The sequence below is a fragment of the Arvicola amphibius genome, chromosome 12 (genome assembly GCF_903992535.2).
Source record: "Arvicola amphibius chromosome 12, mArvAmp1.2, whole genome shotgun sequence".
NCBI classification, from domain to species: Eukaryota; Metazoa; Chordata; class Mammalia; order Rodentia; family Cricetidae; genus Arvicola; species Arvicola amphibius.
Window position 1 is genome coordinate 76,266,739 of NC_052058.2, and position 27,983 is coordinate 76,294,721.

The following is a 27,983-nucleotide window of genomic DNA, read 5'->3' on the forward strand; positions in this document are numbered from 1 at the left end:
GAAAAATGGAGTGTTGTATATGCTTAATAGGAAGTTTCTGGTAGATTTAAAAATCATTTTGTTGCCTCCAAATAGCCTGTGGAAGTGCTATCCTATCTGGTAGGAAAATTAATCAAACATTCATAAACATTCTACGTATCTCTAAACTTCCTTCCACGTATTTACTTTCCTAAACATGTTTTGCTTTCACCGTAGTTGTGAGTGAGAACCCCAATTTCTCAGACTATATGGAGTAAAATCCCTTTCTTGGACTCTCCTGTTTCCCTTCCCATGCTGCAGACTTGCCCAGCCTGGCTTTACCCTTTAGTACCTGCACTAGCCTTTTAGTACTTCCACGCTTTTGTTCAGATTTCAAGAAGAAAGAACTATGCTGCTTATTTAATCAGGAAGTTAAATGGAGTTCAGTTCCACAAACCATGCAACTCTGAAGCAAAAACATGAGATGTATGAGTGCAATTAGCCCTGTTATTCACTCTGATTCTGTTGATTTCTTCTGACTTCCTTACTTACTATAATCGGTAGATAAAACTCTGTACTTCCAGATGATGTTGACCTCCACTTGCCTTTATTCTCACGTTATTCCCATTAATTCCATGTATATCTTAAACATGTTAACTTCTAAAATTATCTACTTCAAACTCGTCATACAAAATCTCGTACTCCAAGACCCTTAGAGTACTCATGCTCTAAACTCGTAAAATACATTTTCTTTCTCCACACATAAGCTTCAAGTAATTGCAATGTAGAAAACTATTTCCAAAATCTCCTTGGCTCCATCACCTTAACAATGGTATCATGGAAGTTAAATTTGGGGAAAAGAAATAAAACAATCACACATACATAGTCACACCCAAACACACTGTCTTCGCATGACTCTCATTACTCTCATAGCAGAATCTGGTGAGATAAATATCATTTGATTTCACCAAGAGGAAGCTCAAAGAGGTCAAGATTAAAAGCCACATTTATCTCTGAAGTCACTGGTCTACACTCTAAATTTATACCTAAATTTATGCCTGATTCTGCTATGAGAACTGACCGCACACTGCATGGTTTAAAACAACACAAATTTGTTAGTGTCAAGTCCAGGGAATCTTAGTTCAAAATTAGACCCATTGGGTTAAATCCAAGAATTAGTAGGATAGACTCCTGGATTCTCTGTTCCTAATCCTTTGTTCAAGTATGGATGTCATTTGAATTCCCTCGCTCTTGACTGCTTTTCATACTGCTTGGTTTCATATTCCATCCACACCCACCCTCCTACTGACTCAACCCTCCTATCATTCCTCTGAAATGACCCCAGATAATTACACTGGTTCCCTTTGCCATGTAAGATAACTCATACTAACTAGATAGTAGGATGGTGACACCTTGAGGAAGCATTCAACCTTCCATACTGAGAAAAAGCTCTTATGCTGAAATAGAAACCATTGAATTAAAAACTAATGATGGCAAAAAAAATTACAAAAAAGAAAATGTGAGCCGGGCGGTGGTGGCACACGCCTTTAATCCCAGCACTCGGGAGGCAGAGGCAGGCGGATCTCTGAGTTCGAGGCCAGCCTGGTCTACAAGAGCTAGTTCCAAGACAGGCTCTAGAAATTACAGGGAAACCCTGTCTCGAAAAAACCAAAAAAAAAAAAAAAGAAAGAAAATGTGATGCATTTACACAATTGAGTAAACTAAGCAGTAAAGAACAATGACATCTTGAAATTTGCAGGTATATGGATGGAACTTAAAAAAATCCTGAGTGAGGTAACCCAGACCTAGAAAGACAAACACAGCATGTATTCACTCAAAAGTACATATTACACATAAAGCAAAGGGTAAGCAGACTACAATTCACAACCCCAGAGAAGCTAGGTAAAAAGGGGGACTCTACAAGTGACAGACATGGAGAGCCCTAGGAAAGAGAAATAGTAAAGATCTCCTAGGTAAACTGGGAAGGGAAGGAAGGGGAGTAGAGATGAATAGATCAAGGATAAATAGCCAAGTTGGGGAAGGGACAGAGTGAGGGAGCAATGAAAGAGATATCTTGATAGAGGCAGCCATTATGGCTTAGGGGGAAACCAAGAAACGAGGTGCTAGGAAAAATCCAGGAATAGACAAGGATGACCCCATTAACACTTCTAGCAATAGAAAAGAAGGTACCTGAACTGGCCTTTCCCTATAATTGGACTAATGACTACCTGAATGCTGTATCTGCTTCCATCAGTTACCGGATATAGGTTCTATGAAGACAAGTTAAGCACTGGACTGAGTTCCTGAAGCTTGGTTGAAGAGAGCGGGGAGGAATCATATGAACAAGGGGGATTGAGAACATGACTGGGAAAACCACATTAGGTCAACTGTCTAGCTCACAGACTCTGAACTGACAGCTGGGGGTCCTGCATGGGACCATACAAAGCCTTCTGAATGTGGATCACAGTTGTGTGGTTTGAACTATTGGTGGGGGAGGGATCTGACAGTGGCACCAGAACTTATCCTGGGTGCAAGAACTGGCTTTTTGGAGCCCATTCCCTATGGTGGGATACCTTGCTCAGCTTTGATATGAGGGAGATGGGCTTGGTCCTGTCTCAAGTTGCTATTCCAGACTTCATTGACTCCCCAAGGGAGGCTTTACCTCCTCTGAGGAGTGTATGAAAGGAGACATGGGGGAAGTACGGGGGAAAGGAGAAGGAGGGTAAACTCTTGCTACTCTGCAAAATTAAAAAAAAAAATTTGAAAAAGAAATTAGTGATGGTTAGCTGCCCAGTGTCTGCGCTGGGCAATTGCTTGCCAGAGTGCACTGGACACTACACAAAATCATTTATCCCCAAAAGAAAGCCTGTTGGCCGTCCTACTCATTTCAGTATGGATCCCCATTTTGTAAATAAATCTTGCTTTAAATTATTTCCTGAATAATAGATAGAGCTTTTTAAAGAGAATGGGAAGTCATAATGAAGTAACCTGTGATTGTTATTTCTAGAAGGATATATGAGAAAATAATTTCATTGAACTCAAAACATGAATTTTAATTTCGTCTTGGATTTTCAATGAAAAATAATTTCATTTCTGCTTCCCGTTTCTTAAATATTTAGGCTGACTTTACCAAGAAAATTTCTAAATTTTAAATTTCCTTTCTAATATAGTATATATTGAAAATCACTTCCAACACACATTATAAACTCAGTGTTGTATTATCCCCCATCAGCAAAACAAAACGTCAAAATATGTTTAATGATTCAGTTTTTGCATATCATAAGATCATTACTTAATGGTGCTTGAACTAACAAAATGAAGTGAGTTAATTGATGATGTCGCTGCTTAATGATACCCTGGTTCTGTAGGTCATTGCTTCTCCTTCCATTAGTCTCAGTACTCCAGAATGTTTTGTGTACTAGGAATATCTATAGAACAACCAAATAGGGATATTCCAACTCCAAGTTAAAAGGAAGCATAGCTATACCACTGTTGCCATTGCTATATTGCCATCAGAGCTTGACAAAGCATACATATAGGGTTATCAAACATCATTTACTGAAACACTAGCATATGGATTTTATTTTGATAAATATGTTCACATTATTATTTTAAGCATTAGTGTTGGATTAAGATATATGGGCATAAATTATGTAAGATTCATAGATTAAAATATTAGAAAAAAATCATGTCACCAAGTCATGAGCAGCTGAACAAATTGCAGGTAACTGTAATGCATTTGCTGGAATATTTTTTGTATATATCAGTAAAATTCTTCAAACGGTTATTTGCATGTGCTAAAAGGTAGAGCCTGCCTCACAAAATCAACGATTAAGGGAAAATGAATGATCATTAAGCATAATAAAGGCATGAAGGTGATTATTAAGTGCATGCTATAATATTATAATATTAAACATCTTGAGAATAGTAGTTGTCATAGCAATGAATGCATATGAAATTTAGCGTGTAAACTAGTAGAATTATTATTCTAATGGAATAGTTGTCTTTTATGCCTGAATCAGAGAAATGTCACATTTATTCAAAGGATTATTTGTTCCTTGGAAGTTAAAATGTTTTGACGAGAGAAAACTTAACAAAATGATAAAAAGCTGAGACTAGGATGACTTTAAAAATGCCAACTTGTAACCCGGGGACAGGTATTTGCATACTAATTGTAACGTTCCTGCTGTCATGTTACCTTCAGCTTGAAGATCAGTCAGAAAGAGAAACTGCATCATCTGTGACAGGCAGACAGTGGGACGCAAAATGCCAGTGAAGTGAGTTGCTGTTTAAAGCTCTTTTTATCCCAGAAGATGTATAAATGCAACACCTGAGTCTTCAGTAGTCTATATGACTTGCTACTTTCATTTATGATAAAAATGTTACTTGTTGCCTTTCATCCTATTTTTTGCCTTTATTGATTCTCTTTTATTCCTTCTTTCTAAAATATGCCAACAATATCTGACTTATTTTGACTCTAAATTCTTTTTTCTAGATAAAGAATAGTAAAGTAGTTAAAGCATTGATCGCTCTTTTTTCAGGTTTTTCAAAATAGTGAGGTAGAAATACCACATACATGGTCTTTGTAAAAATTATTCATTATCTCAGTACTTATTAGGAAACTTTCGCATGGATATTAAGTGCTTGGTAAGGAAGCAGCTGTCACTTCCTCAGGCACATGAACTCCTTGCTTGAATTTTCCATTCTCCAGCACACTGCTAATTGAGTGTGAACAGCTAAGTTGTTGGATACCACATTTTATAATGCAATACAACTGGTTCTAGCTGGCACAATTAGCAAGATAACTGGTAGCTTTCACGCAGTTCCCATCTGGTCTGGCTCTTCTCTGGACATATAATATGGGTACTGCTGGCCTTGATGGCACTTGCTTAATGAAGAAAACAGACAGGAAATCAGCCAAAACCCCATGAAATACTAAGTGCAATTTTGGCTCCAGATACACAGTGAATTTCCTGGCAAATCATACACATGGAAAGTTACTCTGCTTCTGCACCAAATTCTATAAAGTTCTCTCTCTCTCTCTCTCTCTCTCTCTCTCTCTCTCTCTCTCTCTCTCTCTCTCTCTCTCTCACACACACACACACACACACACACACAAACACACAAATATCTATACACACACAAAAAAGAGTAACATAGCAGAAAAATAGTAATGAGAGACTAGCACATTGTCCATTAATTTCAGATAACATACAAGCAAAAACAAAATCAAGGAAGCCTGTACAGTTTTAAATTAGTTGCCACTTTCTTATTCTCTAATTTTTATTTAATGGATTTTACCAATATTTCTATGACTTCATATTATAAAACATAAAATTGTATTTCTCATACACATCTAACAAGAAATTTTCTATATTTATTTTATAATTTACAAGTTTTAAGAATGCATTCGATAGACTTTCTATTGAGGAATCAATTATGACAATTTGGATATTTTTTAAGATCTTGGGGAAGTGTGTGACATTCTACTGCAGGAAAACCATTTTCTTACTGCATGTGTTCCAAAATGAGCACATAAGTGTTGACTTAAGCTTGTGGGGAAGAAGTTTTAGAAGAATTAGGGTCCTCAACAAACCTCTGTCTAAATATTAATTCTGCCCACTACTATTTGTGTGTTACTGCTCAGGTCAGTAGCATTTATAACACCTTTTAGTCATTGGTAGGGAGAATTCAGCACACTGTTATTGTCAAGGTTAACTGATGGAAGATATGTGACATGTTTTATGCAATGCAGAGTAACGAATAAACATTTAAAGCACACTTGCACATTTTAGTGTTCTTATACACACCAGCATTCAGTTTGTTTGGCAGTACCAAAACTTGTCTTCCCAATGAATACAAATACATAAGAAACCTAAATTTAAATTTTTTAATGGTAGGAAAGATTATTCCTTAAAATCGATACAACATAAATAATTTCTGAAAATAAAGCCCTCTGCCACTTCCAGCCCTTTCAGAAAAATAAATATTCAAACCTGAATCTTCTAGGTGAGAACAGGTCAGTAACGTGAGCATCCCCAGCAACTTGGCAAGGCATGCAGTATCCCTCCTGAGAACAGAAAAGCAACTTACCCCTTATAAGAAAAAAATCAACATTTCTTGATCTGAATTTATAGTAGAACACTCTAGCAACCCTAACTGTAGGGTGTCAAACATTTTATGTGTTTATCTACAGAATACAGAGTACTTGAGTACATCTCTGTAATTCCAAACATCATTCTTCCTATTGTCCTTGTTCCACACTAGTTTCAGATTCTTTTTCCTTTCTGTTTTTTCCTGTTTTTGAACAATAATGCAAATAATAGGAAAGGCTACTGCTTATCTTAACATCTCCATGTTCAGACTCCTTTGCTTCCAAAAAGGTCTTCGAGGATCATTTCTTTTGTCTTTAGCTTAATCAAATTCTGACTTAACCTAACGCTAACGCCTGTGTTCCCTTTGCCCTCATTTCTCCCAGGGGTGACAGTGAGGTCCTGACAGTCTGTGGTTCTCCAGGCATGCTGTCACACTCTTACTCTGCTTCATATGCCCATGGCACTGTAGGATGTCCAGTCTAAACAATTTGTCTACACTTTTTAATGAGCTCTTTCATTGTGTTCTCCCAGGATCCTGAAAGCCACATCTCCTTTTCATCAGGGGTCATATGCCAGTCATTATCTGGATTTGATCATTAATTTCTAGGCCTGGCCACACTCCTCGGGGTGCTAGAAATAACAACTTTTACCTGATATTAAAGAACCTACATATAAATGGAGAAGTAAACTTCTGTAACAGAAGGGATTCACATTTATCTGTCTTTTACCTGATGGCCACTTCTCATTCAGATAAAAATATGCTTTTAAGGCCCAGCTCCTCTCTGCTTTATGTATTAACATATACTTCACAGCTACTGGATTTTAAATATTGCATCAACCATCGCATTTCAGTCTACAAATGACTTTTTGCACAAGTGCATTTTAAATGACCTTTATGATAATTTTAGAATTCCAACAAAACTTAGTATGAGAGTCATGTGATACGACATAATCTTAGTGAAAACAGGTTGTAAATGCTCAAAAGCACTTCAGTGTGAAATTAAATCGAGGATTAAGACTAATACTTAATTTAAGAAAAATGAAAATTAAACAATGCAAATCTTTTTAAATGTCCTTTCAATTAGACCCCACTATTGCAAAAGTCTCCTAGACAAACTGTGCCCTTGTTAGCAAGTTAAAGAAAACATTGAGGATTGGAGCACGTAACTTAGAATGGAAATTTGAGACAGAAAATATCAGTAATAGAAGAAAGTATAATGAATACCCAGTAGCCTCTCTTTCTCATTCCTCTTATTATTATATGAAAATACAGCTAATATAAAAACAGTGAGGAACACTCAGCCCTTGAAAAAGCACATAAAGCTGCAGTTAATTACAAAGGACCAGAGAAGAATAAGCACTCCACAAGCCCATGGTTAATATTATCATCCTGATATGCAGTGAATACATCATTTTATTATTTATAGGAATGGTTAGATGTGAGACTGTCTCTATTTTATTGTCAATTGCTTTAATTTAAGATTCAAATTATCTCATCTTTGCCCATTTGTACATGACAACTGTATAATCAAACTCTTTAGCCAGAGTGCCTTCCTGTGGATAGGGCTTGGTATCATCAGGATATTTATCTGTTAAGAGAAATATACATGATATATTTGTATCTCACAAAGATTATATCCTAAAGTTGATTTATTATTTTATGTAATATCCCTCCCAAAGCATACCTTCTTCAGAAAACTTCAGTCCATAAATATTTTACTACTTTGAAAATAAATAAAGAGCACTGTCATGACAGATTCCTACATTTATATAAATCAGTCTGTAACTATTCTACCAGCCTAAGGAGAGTACAGTCTGGTTCAGAATAGGGTAAATACAGCAAAATACTAAAACCAACATCTTCCATATCATCACAATAGGAGTCTTTAAAGCCTTTCTTCAAATTCTAAATATTCAGAACTATTAAACTGGTACATTTATATGATATGAAAACACAAATTGCTTTCATTCATTTATTTTGATTATAAGGAGACTTTTTCAGAACAAAGTGGCACATAATTAAGAATAATAAGAAAAATTTATAATTGCTTCACTGAACCAATGTGTCTCTGGTGCTATTACTTCATTATTTACAAATATTAACACTGTTGACTAGACTAATAAATAATTTCCTGCTATCAAATTATGTTCCACATTATGTTGCTATGACTTTACACACTGGAAAAAATATGATACTATTTCTGTTGACATTTTTGTCTCATCACTGGCTCATTTTAATGATGTAAACCATAAATTATATTCAGTTTAATATTTCTATAAATTATCAAAGAAAAAGATCACAATGCTATTGTCAAGGGTAGATGTTGTTTCTACAGGTCTCCAACTACGGAAACACTGGCGTGGTCTGAAAACATGGACTCACTCTTAGCTAACCAAGGTAAGATTCAAGCAATAGTACATTTTAATGATGACAAACATGATCCATTAAACCTTGAAAATGACAAAGATTTCAAAAGGTATCATATTGATCAGCATTTGTAGCCTAAAAATTTAAGTGCCCAGAATCTAAACAGATTTAGTTTAAGCCTAAATTAAATTTGTCAAAAGTTTAGTTATAAGTACAAGGAAAATTTGATTATAAATGCTAATAAAGCAAAAAGTTTGCAGTTTTCTTTGCTTATTATTTGATGTATTTGGCCACTGTTTACCATTGGTACAAACTGCAAGAAAGATGAGAACTATTTGCAACAGAAAATGTAACTTAATCACTTATTTTTATACTCATGAGGTAAAATAGAAAGTCATTAGTGGACTTTCAACTAAATGGTCTTCATTTTTAGTAACTAAAAAAAACATTTTATTTTTTATTAATGAAAATATGTTTATATCTAAGAGCAGGGTTCAGTATGGCAGTTGTAACCAGTCAGTACTGACATAAAATTTTGTACACAAAATAGTCACAATGTTTTCCACAATTTGTTTGTTTTATAAACAATCTGATCACAGAGCATCTAGGCCATCCAGGTAGGAAAAGGTGGGACACTAAAAACAAAGATAGAGCCCACTTATAGTATCCATTTTATTCACCAAATGACATTTCTGTTTGAAACTAATAAAGTATCAAAAAGGCTTCAAATAATAAAGCCAGCACATTCTGAACTGCTATTTATTCATACTTAGTCAGATTGAACTAAATATATAAGATACTCTGAACATATTATCTTTATTAACTAAATCCAAAAGCAGTTTGTTAAACAATCCACCTACAGTCCAAGGACAACTAAAGACATCCATTAACAAGATGTTGTGGGAGGCCTCACCTTCTCTGCCTCTCTTAGGAGTGCATGGTGGATTGGGTAGAGAAGGTGGGGGGATTGGGAGGAATGGAAGGCGAGACAACTGGATTGGTATGTAAAATAACATTATTTTAATAATAAAAAAAGAGAAAGGGGGATATGCTGTGGATATAAAACAGCTTTTTCTAGATTAGAATGGGCAGATTCTTGTGTTCTTCAGTGTTTCACCAAAGGAACTAGACAAGATGCCTACGTGTCTCTTAGAGTCTCTCTGCTGGTTGTCATGTGGGGACAGCAGAGGAAATAAATTGTAGACAACTGTGGTACATGTCAGAGCTGCGAAGGGTCTTAGATGGAGACAATTGCTCTTATAAGCACACTTTCTGAACATTTATTTAATACTCACATAAAAGACCAAAGCCATAGAATCATCTAAATATCAATCTGATGTGACTTTTATCAAACGAGATAGTGGTATACCTTATCTGTAACCCTTAAACACCGAATAGACTAGCAAACTACTTAAACATTTTTTGTCCGCTTCACCTCTATGCAGACTTAACTTTCCTGGGAGTTTTCTATTCCTACTGTCTTCCTACTGCATTTTACATTCTCTGTGACTTCTAAATCAATGAAGTTATTTCATCTGGCACACTGTCCTCATGAGTAGATTTTATTGCATGCAGTGTGTTAGTCCAGACTCATCTGGAATGTTTTCATATTAAAACAGAACAGCAAGTGAGTGAAATACTGAATACAAGACAGAGCTTACTGACCCAAAAATAAATAGTTCATTTTGCACCTTGGATGCAAACTAAGGTGTGGAAGGAATGTGTGGTTCAGAGTAGGCCTACGTACAAACTGAAGAGCAGCAGAAAACAAGATCATTTCTTGATTTCTAACATACAACTCCTAGGATGCCTTCACATATTCCTTGAGGAGAAAAGCTTCATATGCCCTAATGACACACATAAAACATGATCCAAAAAGTCAAAATACTCTTTCTTTGTTAAAGAATACATTATCTAATATGTCTGGATTTCCAAAATCCATCACAGTTGCGTTTTTCAGAGAAAATTTTACTTTCTATTACAAATTTAACTCTAAATTTATGACAGAGAAGCTTAGTACACAATTAATTTAATTTTCATTCATTAGTGACAACCATACTCTCTGACATTTATTTGAGAAATTTTAATTAGTATCCTGTAATTTTTACAATGAGTTTCCATTTTTACATTACTTCATATAAGAAAAACTTCATGCCACTTTAATTCAGTGTTTTGGAGACTTGAGATTTGGTTGTAGGAAACTACTTTATTTTATTCTTGAATTTCACTTTTGCTTCCCACCTGCAGCAACCTATAAAACTTTGACAGCCCCATTCCTTTCATAATTTCTTTTATTTTCCAGTCAACCTTTCAATCCCTGTATTTCCATCAGCTTACTTCTTCCGGATGATGAGACGTAAGGGGTAACTCTCTCAGCCTGCCGTAAGGAAACAAGTGCTCTGCGTGTCTGCAGAGGGACCCTTGCGGCAGATGGGGGAGAAAACCACCAGTGTTTTGGAAGGCAAATTCATGAGTGACTAAAGCCCTTTAGTTCCTTGTCAGACGTAAAGCCTCACAAGCATATCTGCCCAAATGCAAACTGCAAAACTGAATACCATGGCCTTAAGAAACCAGAACAGTCTAGTCAAAGTAGAAGAGCTGAACACAATCTAACACAGCACATAGCTGGAGGCACACTCTCAACCATACTTAGCTCAAAACATTGAACAGAACCACCTTTTCCATCAACTGTGAATATTTCACACACACACAAAAAAAATCTACAAGGCACATTTTGATGAGGACTACAGCAAAGCAGAAGTCTAAGTAGTAATTTAGGAACTTAGATATCTATCAAAGCAATGAATTATGGCATATATTTTAATGGATGTATAATAATAGGGGGATAAGACATTTAAAAATTAACTGGGGTTATTGATTTTTCTATAAATATGTATCCTTAGTCAAGTCAAAGGAAATGAGCCTACAAATAAGTGGACCCCTATGCAGCACCTGCAGCAAAACTTCCAGAGAGATGCATGCTCACGAGAAAATCTGACTGTGAGGCCGAATACGAGACAGTCCACATTAAGCACACTGCTTAAAGCAACATTGGGAAAATCCCCTTTATTTGACTTTCAGAATTAAAATTGCCTATCAAAAAAATAAGATGAGCATAAACATTCGCCCCCAAATACCTTGCCAGTTACTTTCTTGGCTTAAAGGTTATATTTGTCCAATATAGTCAGCACAAACTATTTAAGGTCAGCTTTGCCTATTCTACTCTGAGCCCAAACGAACTGTTTTGTTTTCTCCCTCAGCTTCAAATTATGTCTCAAAAACTTATAGAAAAGAAATATGTGCCTACCATGGTTATTATAGCATAATTAACTTGGCCTAAGCAATTCAGAAGTCTGTAGGGTTTCCTGTCCAGTACTCATAAGGAGATTCTTTGAAACATAAGTCAAATCTAGAAATATAAAATATAGATTTTCTTGTTAATTAAGTTAATTTTTAAAGTATAAATGAAAATATTTCAGACCTATGATTACTTCCCAAAAATAAGTTTCCTTGTTTGGAATTGATAATATGTAAATATTACTTAATGACTAAATATTTGCCACTTAACATTCAATAAATGCTCATGTGATACAATGAAACTTATATGGGAATTTTAGTATCTTACAGATAATGCAAAGCTTTCTTAAATATTTTGTAGCTGGTTTGGATGCTTTCAGAACATTTCTAAAATCGGAATTTAGTGAAGAAAATGTTGAGTTCTGGCTTGCTTGTGAAGACTTCAAGAAAACAGAATGTAGAGAAAAGATTGCTTCCAAAGCCAAGATGATTTATTCTGAATTCATTGTAGCTGATGCACCAAAAGAGGTGAGTGAAGTATTTGAGAAGAGCGAAGTTGCATCCCAGGCAGGCTGTTCACAGTTAGAAACGGAGCTCTCTCTAAAGAGGAAGCTGACCCTTTCATTTCCCAGAGAGAAAATGTCAGTAGGCCCCAATATAAAAGTATATTAAACACTACCTTATTTTTGAAATTAATATATGTGGAAGAAAAGCATCTAACTAGTAGATTTAAGCAGTTTTCATTTATGATGTCTTAGAGGTTCACCCTATAGAATGCAGTAATATTCTGTGTTCAAAATGGGGCGTGGTTTGCCTTCCTGTGAAAATGAGCTAGAGATATTTATGAAGTGGCAAGGTCCCACCTGTGCAATTTAAAGATCAAGAAAACACAAAGGGCCTTGAGGATAAACCAAGAATTATTCTGATACTATCTCTTGAAACTGTGTGTTTTTAATTTTTATTCTGTTCACATGTGCGTTTGTGCTCACTTGCACGCTCACAGTTGTGTGTGTAGTCACTCAGCTGTTTGTGTAAAGGCCTGGCATTGGCTTCCGATAGGTTACTATCTAATCATCCACCTTAATTTTTAATTCGTTTTTTTGCTTTTGAGAATTTTCCCTTCCCTTTTTGTTGTGGGATATATGATCACACTGTGAACCTTGAGTTTGCTTTTGCATTAGTTAAATAATATCAACCTTGAGTCAGGAGGCAGAGCCAGCAACTAGTTGAAGAAATCAGAGTCTGAGGGAGTCCGAAAAATGGATAGCAAGACTCACAGGAAGTAGGACCGGTTTGGGGAGGAGGGCAGGAGGGGTAGGAGTTTTGAATGTGGCAGTCCTTGTTGGTTTGGTAGAGCAGAAGGATGCTCTCCTTTTGAGATGCTGGTGTAGTGGGAAAGTCAGCTAGTCGCTCCACAACCTCTCTAAACTAGCAGATTTTGACCCCAGCCTCTGACTCTCGATTCTTTGATAACTAGAACAATAAGGGCTTAGTTAAAAACTACATTTGGTGGCAGTGGCAGGAGGCAGAGGGGACAGAAAAGTCTTTTGGGCACTATCTGAGAAGGCGCTTGTAACTACAGAGACACAGTTACTGACTGATTCAGGTGCAGCCTATACACCAACAGAAAAGCGCCTTTCTTTCCTCCAAACCCTCCCATATACCCCTCCGTACTCTCCCTCAAATTTGTGGCTTCTTTTATTATACATTCCAAATTGGTAGTGAAGAGTCCAAGAGGCATCAATGTTGTGTAAAGAAACATAGGCAACAAAGGAAGGGGGGAAAAAGAGACAGTCTTCCCCAGGGAAGAGCATACCAAGTGACTATCCACTTTAATTTTTGAGGCAGGATCTCTCACTGAAACTGGAGCTCACTGTTTTAGCTAGACTGGTTAATTAGCTAACCCAGAGGATCCATGTGTCTCCACCCCTTCAGTTTTAGGATTATAGACATGCCCAGCTTTTAATTGGGGCCTGGAAACCCAAAGTCAGATCTTCCTGCTGAGACCAGAATATTTTCACTAAGCCCTTTGATGGTATTTCTAGTATAGAAAGTTTCATTTGTGTTTGATTTAACTTCCAGTACATCTATACAAAGACTGGGCACTACAGAGTCTGGTATTAACTGTAACTAATGTCTAAACAATTACATTTTAAAAACAATAAAGTTGCCTTAAAATGTGTAACATGAAGCAAAAAAATCAATGCATAAGTGTGGGCAAAACAGGAAGTTGCAAAAAGTAGTAATAGCACAAATTAGCTCACAAGATCAGTGCTCTTCCCTACAGAGGTAAGATACTGATATCTGTATCACTAATAGGTACTGTAGCTTCTGGTTCATCATTAGGGTTTGTGCTGAGAAAAAAAGTGGTGGTCATTATAGGCAGAGAATAAGTTACATGGAATGCAACTACGTGGATAAAATAGAGGGCTCAACGTTATAGGAAGTTCCACTTTTAGATGGACATTAATTACTGCAGTTGTTACTAGGTTGGTATAATGCTAGCAGACACAAGAACCACTGCAGTGTGGTTTGGAATTCACAGGGGGTAGAGAAGAGCTTTAACTCCTGTGGAGATACTTCAACATTCATTTCCAAGTCACCACCTAAAGATCAATAAATAATCCTGGAAAATTGGAAATGTAGTATATGTGATTTGTCAAGTTGATTAATGTGTCATTTCCTAAGAGGTTTTGAAGCAACCTTAATATATATATATATATTATATATATATATATATATATATAGATAGATAGATATATATATATATCTACAATCCTCATTTGAAAGCCAGTGTTTTTCCTCCCTTACAAATCTAATTAGCAGTGACTACTTTAAAGCAGCATTAGTAAACACTATTCATTAAAAATAGCTAATGAAAAGATAGTCTTAAAGCTGTAGCTATGGACTGAAGAGATGGTTCAGTGGCTAAGAGCACTCAGTGCTCTTGCAGAGGACCTGAGTTCAAATCCCAGCACTCACAAGTTAGATCACAAATATAACTTCTGTTCCAGGAAATCAGATGCCTTCTTCTAGAAAACAAGGGTTTCAGGTACACATGTGATACATAATCATATGTATGGGGAAAACATTTATGCACATAAAACAAAATAAAAATCGAAAGTATAAACAGTACAGCTGAACTCAGTTATAACTAACAATTTTGACAAAAAAGCTATATTTATTTTCCTAATCTTTCCTTCCAAAATAAACATCATCAATAATAATTTCACTAAATAATGCAATTACTGTTTTAGGATATAAAAGTTTTATAGCTTTTAACATTTTACACATCTAATTAATTTAAATAAAATTATAGTTTCCTTCCAAGTAATGGTTATATTGTTTCCAAATGGCTCCAAAATATGTATTTAAACATGACAAAATTTATTGAAATGTAAGTATGTGTGTATGTGTGTGTGTATACATATATAGTCACTCTCTTTCCTATTATTTATCAATCACTGTTTCTAGTGCAAATGTCTCATGACATTTGAATGATTTGCCAACAAGTTCTTAAGTACAAGTACTTATTGCCTTTCAATTACATACAAAAGGTAATACATATGCTAGTAGGTTTATTTATTGAACTGAATTTTTGAGATTCTCTACACATAACAAGTTTAATTAGATAGAAGAAGATATTGACAAAACTCAAAAAAATAAAAAGGACCATATGATAATAAACACGCTTAGAGTTAACTATTGTCATTGTGGAGAGACTATGACCACATGGAAAGGTATAGGATAGATTTGTAGAGTGAATCACTGACTAAAGAGATAGGTCATGAAAAATCAGTCGCATTTTATGAAAAGATGGAGCAAAGGTAGAATATTTCATATTGAAAACATGCTGTGTTAACACTGTGATATAAACATCAAGGTATATTCATCTATTGCAAGTATTTTGATATTGTTAATATTAGAAGGGAATGGAGAATAGATTTGAGATCTTTATCTTCATTGTTGGAGATGAAAATGTAATGAGAAAGAATCTAGATTTATCTGGTAGGCAAACTTGGCAAAACTATGTGACCATTTTTATAAGTAGATTAGAAGATGCGGTAATTTTCATAAGCAGAAAGTTAATTTCAGAGGAGTTCATAGGAGGCTATTCTCCTTTATTCTGCATTCAGCTGGAGCCGTGTAACTGACTCTAATAAAGAATGAAATTATAGCCAATTTCCTTTGTAGGAAGTCTTACTCTGAAAAATGGTGTCAGAGTCACGTTGTCTAGATGTCTACTTAGTCCTCTTTCCTTTCAAACACATGTCTTTATTTCTTCAGCTGTAGAATTACTACAGACTTTCTTAATTTTAGTTGATTGCATCTAGATTATAATAAGCTTATTTACTGACCCTCGTATGTACTGATCACATAGCTATCAGAATACCATCCTTAAAAGCAGAAAACTCAAAAAACTGGACTTTCAGGTTTCTGTGAGAGATGTACTAATTCCAGTTGCACTTTATGTCCCCCATTTTATAGTGGCACCTTCCCTCTGGTTCTCCCCTTAAACATGAGAAGTTATGGCACAAAACCTATAGTTTGCATAAATCTCAATTTTTCACTCAAATCCTGTGCCTCTGTTTTATTGTGGAGCTATTTCACTTTGGGGATTCTCATTACTCATCTAAAACAGGAAAATAACATATGTACATGAAGCATATGAAAATGGAGATAAATTAGATAGCATGATTACAACTCATATCATGTAGAAAATATTTTAATCATACTTTTCTATAAACATGTCCCAAGGAGGACTACTAAATCTTAAAGTATTAAAAGCAATCACTCATAGCTATCTGTGAAGATGTGAAGCCAGGCTTTTAAAGATTTAATAAAGTAAATATGATCATACATTGCACAAAATATGTTAACAGAACATCACCTTCCACTTAAAGGAGAAACTCATTGAAGGGCCATAATGGTCAAAGGGGAAAACATTTCATAAAGAAAATTGCATGCATATCCCAGCTATTTCTAATAAAGGACTAGACTTTTAAAATACTTTTAGACAACATGTTTTCCAAGTTTAAGTATGTAAGAGTAGCAAAGAAAATGTAATTCTCAGTATTGCACTTATTCAAATTTTATTTTACACCATTAATTTCATACATTTAGAGATTTTTAAAGTCAAATATAAATTACTTTTGAGAAAACTATACTAGAATAAAATAAAAAATATCTTTACACCTCACCAACAGTTTTCACATATTTGAAATATTTATAAATTTTATTTTTATAAATGTAATTTATTAGAACATTAAAAAGTTACTGCGAGACTAGGGAGATGATTCAGCAATAAGAGTCCTCGCTGCTCTTGCAGAGGACCTGAGTTTTGTTCCCAGCACCTACAATGTCAGGGTCACAGTTGCAGGGAATTCCACCTCTTCTTCTCGCCACACAGCTGATATGGTTCACATACACATATGCAGATAAAACACTCATATACATAAAATAGAACAAATAAATCTTTAAATCTAAGAGCAATGTCAAGTCTGCTATAGTTCATTCACAGTCTGTGAGATTAGAAAGCTGAGCAGTAAAACCACAGCATAGTGTTTATGAATTATATAAATTCAGGAGTGAGTGGGGAAGAAGCCTGTTATCAGGGTGCACAACGAGCACACACAAGGCCCTAAGTTCAATTGTTAGCAACTGCACTAATTGAACTAATTAAAAAAAATATATCCGACTTTAATTACATTTTATCACCCAAAAGGGGAATAGGTTCTTTCCTTATTTTTATATTTTCTTTTATATTTTTAATTTATGAAGGCAATTTCAAATATGACTACTGTCTTTATATCATTTCTACCTCCTTCTTTTCTTCTCTTCAACTCCTCCCAAACTCCCACTCCCTCTGAAATTCATAAGCTGTTCTTTAAACATTACTTCTACCTGTCTACAGAGCCTACTGAGCACATTTAGGACTGCTCATGTGCACGTGTATTTAAGGCTGACCACTTGGGTTTGGTTCAGGCTCATCCCTGAAGAAAAGCGATGCATTCTCAACAGCCCTTGATTACCTGTAGTTCTTCATCTGAATGTGGGGCCTTGTGAAATTTCCCCCATCCATGTTGGAATGTCATGAGTGTCATTAGGTGCAACTCCCATGCTGTGTAGAGAAGGCACTTACAGCAGGCATCCTGTACTTGGCTCTTATTCTTTGCTCTTTTGTCCCAGTGTTCCCTGAGCCTTGGGTGCAGGAGTTGCATTGTAGATGCATGAGGTAGGAATGAGCATACCACAGTTACTTATTCTCTTCATTTTTACCATTCATGCATCTCATATATTACAAAAAGACTCACTAATGAAAATTATGAGGTACATTTACCTGTGAGTATAAGGAAAAGTAAACAGAATAAGGTATTTAATTTTAAATTTTTCCCAGTTTTATTAAAAATGAAACTTATATAATTAGAAAACTGGTTTAAAGAACAAAAGTAAGTGTAAAACCTATGAAATTGCATTTTATGTGGTCAGGACAGACATATTCTGACATAGGGCATTCAAGTATTTATTTTTTAAAAAGTTGGTTTGAAACTGGAGTGAGGAAATATGTATGTGGCATTTTGATAGAAAGCTTCCTATGAGAATACGTGTGCAGCTGTATTTCTCTCTGTTATTGTAACAACACTCTGTGTCCTCCATCCTGTATTCATTTTCATATCTCATTATAGAGTCAATTCTCCAATGTGTTGAAGTCACTTTGAGAATCATTTTTATTTACTAATTACTGAAGACTAACAGTTCACTCCCAACTATAATTATTTTCAAATATATTGATTTTGTTCATATCTTAGTTGCCTTCCATTTTATTTATATACCAACAGTTGTGTGTATATTGTATGCTACACACTATGTTGTTTCATCAAAGAAAAGAAACAGTATTGGTTCCTCAGTAGATGAGCTAGCCATCTTACTGGGAAGCCTCAAGATGTAAAGGATTACAGTAGGTTTCACAAGCATTGGGATAACAACATGTAAAGTAAAATGAAACTATGTAATGGGAAACTCTGAGTCTAGGAGATCAGGAAGTGTATATCAGAAAAATAAAGTAGTAAACCTTGACCAGGATTTGAGAAGAAGCAGAAATGATTAAAACAAGAAGTGAAGAAGAAAGGACAGATGACAAGAGTCAAAGGAAGGACCATCCAAACCTAAAGCAATTTAGCTAAGCTGTGTGGCAGACTGTAAAAGAGGCCACCCTACCTTCCAGGTCACCTTTAATTCTGCACTATCACTTAATCTACATTCAATAAAAAGGATCTCTTTAAAGAATAAGAAAAGTGGAAGAGGTGATGGTTGATGACAGACAGAGAGATGATAGAAACAGAAATAGAGAATATTGACTAAAGAAACTGAAATAGTTGCCAAGTGCTTTTATGTGGACAGTCTGGTTCCAAAAGGACATTCATTCACTGCCTTGGAGAAATGTCACTAACATCCATGGTGCAGGAGAAAAATCACTCAAACTTTAAAGGTATTTTTAAAAAAAATGATGATGATAATGAATCTCTGAGCTACCAGGATCAGTGAAGAAAGATATCTTTAGCCTATGCTTCTAAGTTTCCAATTCCTTCTCTAAATCTGCTACTCAGTTTTCAGTATTTATGACCTAGACTGGGAACCTTGGTGTTTATTCTAAAGCAAAAGAAGGCATATTCACACAAATTCTATTTTCTCTTTTTTGAAATATTTCATTTATTCTCATACGTTCTCTAATTTTTTTTCCTCATGTTTTTTTTTATATATTTAAAAATTTCCATCTCCTTCCCTCCTCCTCCCCCCTCCCTCCCCTCCTCCTCCCCCTTTCCTCCCCTCCTTCTCCCCCTTCCCTCCCCTCCCCTCCACCCATACCTCCCCTCCCTCCCTCTCAAGGACATCTGAGACTATGAAGTTCGGGTTCAAATATGGCATTAGAAGGCAAAGGGTATAATGCTGTTTTTTCTACTACTTGTAAATTTTTTGAAAGGTTTGATTTCAGATTATCTTTTTAAAATTTTATTTATTTATTTGACATCCCGACTTCAGCTTCCCCTCTCCTCCCATCACCTCTCCCCATCTCTCCTCCACCACCACCCCCACCTTCAATTCACTCCTCCTCTATTTCTGTTCAGAAAGAGGCAGTCCTCCCATGAGTATCAACAAAGCATGGCATATCAAGTTATCCTAAGACTGAGCATTTCTCCCAGTGATTAGACTGGGGAAGGCCAATTCCTAAGAAGAATATACTCCCAACAGTCAGTCAAAGCACCAAGGACAAACAGACTAAGTTACACAATTGACACATATCAGTAGAAGGCTTAGATGGGTTCCATGCAGGCTCCCTGGCTGTTTGCTCAGACTCTGTGAGTTCCTATGAGGCAAGTTCATTGTATCTATGGGTTTTCTTGTATTGTCCTTGACCCCTCTGCCTCATACAGCCATTCCTTCCTCTCTTCAGCAGAATTCCCCAAGGTTGGCCTGATGTTTGGTTGTGGGTCCCTGTATCTGTTTCCATCAGTTACCGGATGAAGACGCTCTGATGACAATTAGGGTAGCCCAGTCTGATCATAGGGGTGTCCAGTTAAATGTATCCGCTATTGCTAAGAGACTTAGCTGTAGTTATTCTTGTAGATTCGCGGGAGTTTCCCTTGCATCCCATATTTATCTGACCCGGAAAAGTCCCCACCCTCACCTTTCCAGTCAGTGCTTTCAGTACCCTCCCCCTCCTCCCACCCTCCAACCTGATCTCTGGAGTTCCCAAGCCCACCCACCTCCAATCCACCCAGGAGATCTCTTCTATTTCCCCTTCTCATGGAGCTCCATGAGCATGCATTTAAAATTAAAAACACAAATCCCATGTGTTTTTTACGTTTCCCTGTATTATTGTGTCTTTTAACCCAGGTCAACCAAGTTGATGTGGGTGATAAAGCTATAAATCCAACTCTCTCCCAGCTGCACTAACAACAGCAGAAGAGTATCAGTACCTATATTTAGAAACCTGCGTGCATCACAATTTTATGTGTCAGCTCCTATTCTCACAGACGTTGAAGAGGCATCTGGTTCTTATTCAATTCCATCTTTGCTTTGACTTCTTGTCTAATTAATCAAGGTGCTTTTTAATTCTATTCCCTTCCTTTCACTTGCCCAATTCAATGTGTTATCATTGCCTCCCAACTTGTGTCATCTATTTCTGTCACCAAAGTCACTGATAACAAACAGATACAGTCTTAAGCAAGCACAGATTGCTCACAGATCCTGCAAACGGCTATGTTTCCTTTAATCACAGCCCTTGAGAATGTATTTCAGGGTACTCATTTGCCTTTAATGATGCCAAAAATGAAGTAATACAAGAAGTGTTGGTGGTGATTAAATAGAATTAAGTAACCAAAAACCTGAATACAGATGGCTTCGATTTAAATAGTAATTTTTAAGTGCTGCCATGAATGAGGTCTAAGACAGTACCTGCTCAGGCTTTGTAAGGTGTTTTACTTATGCATGCATACATGCTTTGCTTAATGACAGTCTCTTGCTACACTCTACATCCTAAATGAGGAACAGCCACATCATTTGAATGCGGGAGCAGAACTGGAAACTTTTCATTCAAATTATGTAAAAGAAAATATAAAGCACAGCTTAGACTCGAGAAAGAGAGCCAACAGGTACATTTTAAAAAACATTCTTCCTGAAACAATAATTTGTTGAAACCTGAAAGAATTTAAAACTGCAGGTATAAAAAACAAAAAAATAATTTGTCTTGTATAACTTTCAGCTAACTAATGCTCTTAGCCATTAAATTTTTATGGATCTTATTATAAAAATGTTTAAAACAACTCTAACAAACACCACCCTGAAGGCCATCAACTAAGTGCAAAGACTAGCCCATGTCAACTGAGCAAGAGCTTTTCAAAAACCAGAGGAATATCAAACCCTCAAAATGGCTGTGATAATCCTCAACTGTTCTTTCATAAGAATCACAATCTCGTGTCCTGTTTTCTGAAATTGGTAGTATAGTAATCTGAGTTATAGAAGATAAAATTTTGAAATATAAGCAAATAAAATAGTATTTCTCAAAGCAACTGAGACCAAAGAGTTTCAGGCAAAAACAAAATACTCACTTATATTGTCATATAATTATTTTGATATAAACAATATTTATATAGCTAATACATATAATAATTTAATATATACATATGAAAATTGAAAACTGAGTGCTATTTCTCATTCAAAGCTTTCATCTAATGGATGTCTTTTAAATCTCAGTTAGAGGAAACTCTGGTTTGCGACTGTTTTGACTAGACCATTGCAAACATCTCATTCTCCTTCATTCTTCATTCTTCCTCTCACAGTTCACATCTTATCAGCTTTCCTATCATTCTTTAGAATATGACCCAAACCAGCCACTCTTAAGATGCGCTTTCAGTCATAATGATTGGGTAATACATTCTTTTTGCCCTAATGCTAAATGTGTTTGGGAAATATATGATATGTCCTTGTAGGGTTACTCCCTAATCCACATCTACTGCCTACCTGTCCAATAAAGTTTCTAGTTCATCTTCCTCATATTCAGACCTTGCTATTGAGGTCACTCAGAATCCATGACTATTTTAACATGTGTTCACAGTGCTTAAAATTCTCCTCATTGCTCTACTATAAATAAAAGAGTGGTAGAGAGTTGTGGGGTCTACGTCTGCTTAACGCACCCTGTTCTTGCCTTTCTCCCTTTGAAGCCCAACAGCTTTCCTTCAGTCCTCCCCCGGGCATGCCCCAGATTTCATATTTCCTACTCATACAGATACTCCAAAGGTCATTTTCAAGTCTCATTTTCTTGGGAGAGAGCTGCTTCTAGAAAGTTCATTTTTTTCTTTTGCATTGTTTTCTCAAAATTTATCCTCCAAATTAAATTTTTGTCATGATTTTATTCATATCCTCAGAATCTAGCACAGATCGATACAAATGTTTGATAAATACCCTAAATGAGTTTAACACAGGGAATGGTATATAAAATGGCTAGTTTTAAAATATAGGATACATTTTTTTCCTAAACAATGAGGAGCAGGAATATAATCATTTTACAGTTGTATTGAGTTAACATAAAAATATCCACATGAACAATTAGCATATCAGCAGTAACATTTTCCTTGCAACTGTTTTCACGTTTTAAATCATCTTTATATATTCTTGCAAGTTATTTTTGAGTTGAATCCATTTTTCATTGTAAAAAAATGTCATTGTAAAAAACAGAGTCGCTAAGTAAAATAGAACTAGGAAGAAAAGAGGACAGAAAACACGAAAAGAGTGTTCACTCTCTTGTTACTTTTGAGAGATGTGGAAAATGGACAATTTAGAAAAAAATAGAAGAGACAGAAAAAAATAGACAGATTCCTCTCATCCTCTGAACTGCTGAGTGCCTTTGTTGTAAAAAAATTTCCATTCTCATATAACTAAATTAAGCTATTAACAATAACTAAAGCTTGAATAGCCAAATCTGTTTAAGCATAAACCTAATTTCTTAAAACTTCTACAACCAAAATTGCACATAACAGCAAGAAAATAACAGAAACATCTCCTCTGTGACACTGTGACACAGAAGACACAGCTGATTGTTTCACATACATATCACAGAAAAAAATAATGGCATCCCATAATATTCATGTAAGAAACAGTATTTTGGTAAAAATTGATATGGGAATACATTACACAGGGTTGAGAGGAAAAGATTTTATACAAAATATCAAAGAGAAGGAACGAGGTTATTTATTAAAACCTAAACTGTAGACATAAGAACAAAAATGCAAAAATTACTGTGAAGCTCCAGGATCAAAGGCATAATTTACACAGACACAAAAACAAGCATGTGTGCTCGCATGCGTGTGCACGTGCGCACACACACACACATACACATACACACACTAATGATTAGAGAAGAAAGGTGTCAGAGATGACTCCTGTGTGTCAAGCTTGAACAAGTTGAAGAAAAATAATGACATATATATAAACATGTGAGTCTGATGCTTTTGTCACTGACATTAAGCTGAATTTCCAAGACATAGCTTCATTAAACTACTGACTATCTCCCAGGAACAAAGATATGCTCATCACTGAGTTAGTTATCAATAGCTGAGGTTGGCAGTTTCTTGGCAGGAAAGCAAGCAAGTCAGAAATGAATATATTTGGTAATAATAGTAATTAGCATTAATGAATTTAAGTGGAATTCTTTTTAAATTTTAGAATGATTTTTTAATAAATATACAACTATTTTTCACTTGTAATATTGTATTGATTGTGTCTTTAGCCATGTGCAGAATGCAGAAAGGGTAAATATCTAACAGATTCTCTGGGATAGAAAACCTTTTGCTAGGTCAGAATTTTTTTAATCTGCTCTTTAAAAATGTTGTAATGTGAGAGGTATTGAGAAAGTTACAAAATAGTCTTTATTATAAGAATACAAAGAAAATGGAATTCAAAGGGAAAACACAGACTCAACAAACACTTACTGTATTCTGGTGTTCTGCTCAGGGGAGGTATGAACAAAGTCTATTGTCTATGACTAATAGTTCACAAGTAGATACACTAATCTACTATCCATTTCCCCTTTTTTCTTTTTTAAAAGAGATTCCTCATTTTAAACTTTGTTTTTCTACCCCCAACCCTATACAACTTATAACCAATGCCTAACAGATGAAAATTATCCATAATCCCGAGAAGATAAAATCTTTGGGAGGGGGGCATTGTTTTCTAGAATAACTTTTAGCTGTCATGAGGGTGATGGTATCTTTATGGGATCTGGTAAAAACTAAAATGATGGTTAAATCTCAAGGGTACTGTCTGTAACAATTGTAGACAGTCTCTGGGTAGTTGGTAGGGCCTTTCTTTCTTTCTTTCTTTCTTTCTTTCTTTCTTTCTTTCTTTCTTTCTTTCTTTCTTTCTTTCTTAAGTTTTTATTTGAAGGTCTGACCAGAAAGTAGTAAGAAGGTGTAAAGGTGTGCCATCTCAGCTAGCCAAGTTGGAATTATCTTGAGCAGTTTGTATCCCAAAACCAATCTTTGAATGGTATTTAACAGCTCAATGGCATCATATGAATTAGCCAAAATTGTTGTGGTGGTGACCCATCTTCTTTCTGGAGACTTTGAAAAGTACTTTACAGAAATTTATTGTTTACTGTTGAAAATTTAAACATTATCCATATCAAAACAAGAAGTTTGAATTTTAAAATAGACATTTATTCAAAGAAAGGTACCAAATAGTCAAAAATAAATATGAGGAGAAATCAAATTTTAGGAAGATAACAAATTTTTACGACAATATACCCTAGATTTTTCATTTTCTTTTGTCCCATATCAGGTGGCTCTTCTGTCATGAGACAGAAACTGAATTTTTCTTTTAACAACATGCTTGGATTTAGATAAAGACAGAGCCAAACTCAAACTCCAAAGCCAGCTTTGAATATTTTAGTTGAGTCAGGACTGCAACTTTTATAAGAAGTAAAGAGATTTGAATGTTTAAGTAGTGATATTTTAGCTTGCAGAGAATATTGGTACCATTGTTCAGAATTTTTTCCTTTCACAATTTTTTTTAGTATAGCTTTCCTTTTTTTAACTTGAATTTGTTTAAAAGACAAAAAGTCTTGTGGAAGACATATGAGAAGAGTGATTTTGTTAAGCATGATAATATGGAAAACATGTTCAGAAGTTGCAAAACACTAAGAATATGCTGAGAATTTTTTCTAGTTCTGTTGGTATACTAAGCGTACACAAAACAGGAAGCAAATCTCAGTACTAGAACTGTTGCCTACAGAGTGACAAAGAACAAAAGAAATGGGTAATTCAGGGCTGCACCACAAAGGTCACTAATGCATAAATCAGACATGACTATGATCACAAAGAAGGTGGAGAAGATAGTGGAGTATACACGACTATATTGCAGGCACCAATTAAGGCTATTGTCAGTCCGACCTCTTCTGGAGAATGTCTAATATCATGGGTTATATTGCTCCACATATCATCATGAGATTGTAAATCACTAATGATGCTGTTGAAGAGTTTCTGAATATCTGTGTGAAGAAACAAATTGAAACTTATATTCACATATCTCTGTAATGCAAGATATTTATAAGAAACAGTTTAGCATGGGTGCTTGCAAAACAAGACAAGTTCCTGATAGTAGTCACTGTTCATTCATTCTTCTACAAAGGCTAAATTCCTTATCACAGTGCATAAGACCTACTAGACCCGACCAGGGCCTTCAAATCTCACTCTACTCAGAACTCGGGTTTCTTCTCTTGCATATTACACTGCAGTCAACAAGGCAAGTAGCGTTCTATAACTGAAATTCTTTCCTGCATTATAACTTTGCATTTTTTGTCAGAAATCTTTCTCCAAATTTTTAAATCTGATTTTTTTTTATTTTTCAGTATTAGCTATGATGAGTTTTATTTCATCAGATGCCTTTCCCCAAAATAGAAACAGCATTTGGAACATAATAGATACCCCCAAGTCATTTGGGGAAATCAGTCAATGGATCTCCCACTTCTTACAATGTCAGACTATCAATAGACTAAGCATCAATGTTAGAGGACAGATTTGAAAATGATCATGTGCTCTTGTAATGAAGAAGGGGCAACTGATTCCAGGTTAAGAGGTGTTTAATGAAGTTTTAACATTTTACCTGGATCTTTGAGGGAGGACCAAAGAAACTGATCAAAAGAACAAAATTATAGATGGATCTGCCTTCAGTGAGTATCTGAAATCCTAATCAAAGGATTAGGTCTAATCATGCTCCTTTGTTGACTCTTTTCCTATTACTTGTTTTTATTGTTTTTCTCTAAAATAATAATATTCATTAAAATATTTTATAATATTTATTCATTAATAAATAAAGCTCCTTAAGGTAAGAGCCCTTACTATTCGCTATTCTTTTTTTTTTTTTTTGGCCTGGAAAGTTTGCTTATGTACCAGGCAAGTTGGAAGCTGAATTGGATTTAATTGCAGCTCTACCTATCAGTTAGCCTCACTTCAATGTTGTATAAGTGAAATTGATGAGTTTTCCTTTCCCAAATCTCCAAATTGTACCACTTTATCAGCGTTCACATTTTCTCCTGAGATGGTCTCATTCTGCTCTATAAATATCTATTGATTTCTTATTTTGTGGTGGGTATTCAGATAAGTACTAGAAATGATGATAAATGAGATACAGCACCTGCCTTTGGGGAGCTTATACTATTAAGATTCAAATATATTGTATACGTCATGAATATTTTTAGTTTAATTCAGATGCCTGAGATAAAATGCTTGCTGCTCAAATATCCTGCAATATGGATAGAGAAGTTGATTTGCACTTCGGCAGGTTTTCTGGTGAATGGTGTGTTCCAATGTAATAGAACTCTATTAGGTCCTTCTGGAGACTCAACATTTGTTTTGGTTTCTTTGTGTGTTGTTGTTTTTGATTGTGCATGTGTATTTATGTATATAATTGAATATTTTGATCTGCAGGAGGTATAAAGGCAGTGAAGAAAGTTATAAATTGCTTTATTTTGTCAAATAGAAAGAAACAAACTAGAAAATCAATGCTATGGGAACCCAGAAGGTTTGCTGAGTGTATGGAGAATGGTAAAAATCAATCTAGGATATTTAGCTATTTCTAGGTAATGTACACATTTGGAATTCAAATTTTAGAAATGTTAGAAAAATAAACTGGTACAAAAGAAAAGATATTTCAAATCGCAATGTTTCTTGATTGCATTTTTGTTTTGCCTTTTTTAAAGTCAGCTTTAGCTCTTTCTTGTCACTGCCATCCATCTCAAGGTACGTTAACATTTAAAACAAAGATTGTGTTTGTTGTTTCAAAAATAAATGCAAGAACATGCTGCCTTTTCCCATCAAATTAACTTTGTGTTTGGAAAAAATCAGCAATACATGTACCTAGTATCCTGATAAGCCATGCATATTTTAAATAATCTCAATTAATGACATGCAACCTTGTTTCTACAGATTAATATTGACTTCAGTACCAGAGACCTCATCTCAAGGAATATTGCTGAACCAACTCCAAAATGCTTTGATGAGGCTCAGAAATTAATTTATAGTCTCATGGCCAAGGATTCGTTTCCTCGTTTTCTAAAGTCAGAAATTTATAAGAAACTGGTAAATAGCCAACAGGTTGGAAATCATAAAAGATGGCTGCCTTTCCTGTGAAGGAGGTAAATGAAATAGTATACTGAAAGGTGACAGTATTTAAAATATACAAACAATATGAAACATCTTAGGTTTTAGAAA

The 27,983-nt window shown here is 35.3% G+C and overlaps 1 protein-coding gene across 1 annotated transcript; it reads left to right on the top strand.

Annotated features, from left to right (window-relative positions):
• Positions 1-4,224: 4,224 nt before the first annotated feature.
• Rgs21 (regulator of G protein signaling 21) lies at positions 4,225-27,902 on the top strand. Its single transcript, XM_038350193.1, has 4 exons — positions 4,225-4,235; positions 8,375-8,451; positions 12,080-12,246; positions 27,699-27,902. Exons 1-4 carry the CDS (start codon positions 4,225-4,227, stop codon positions 27,900-27,902), a joined length of 459 nt encoding a protein of 152 aa, XP_038206121.1.
• The last annotated feature ends 81 nt before the right edge of the window (positions 27,903-27,983 follow it).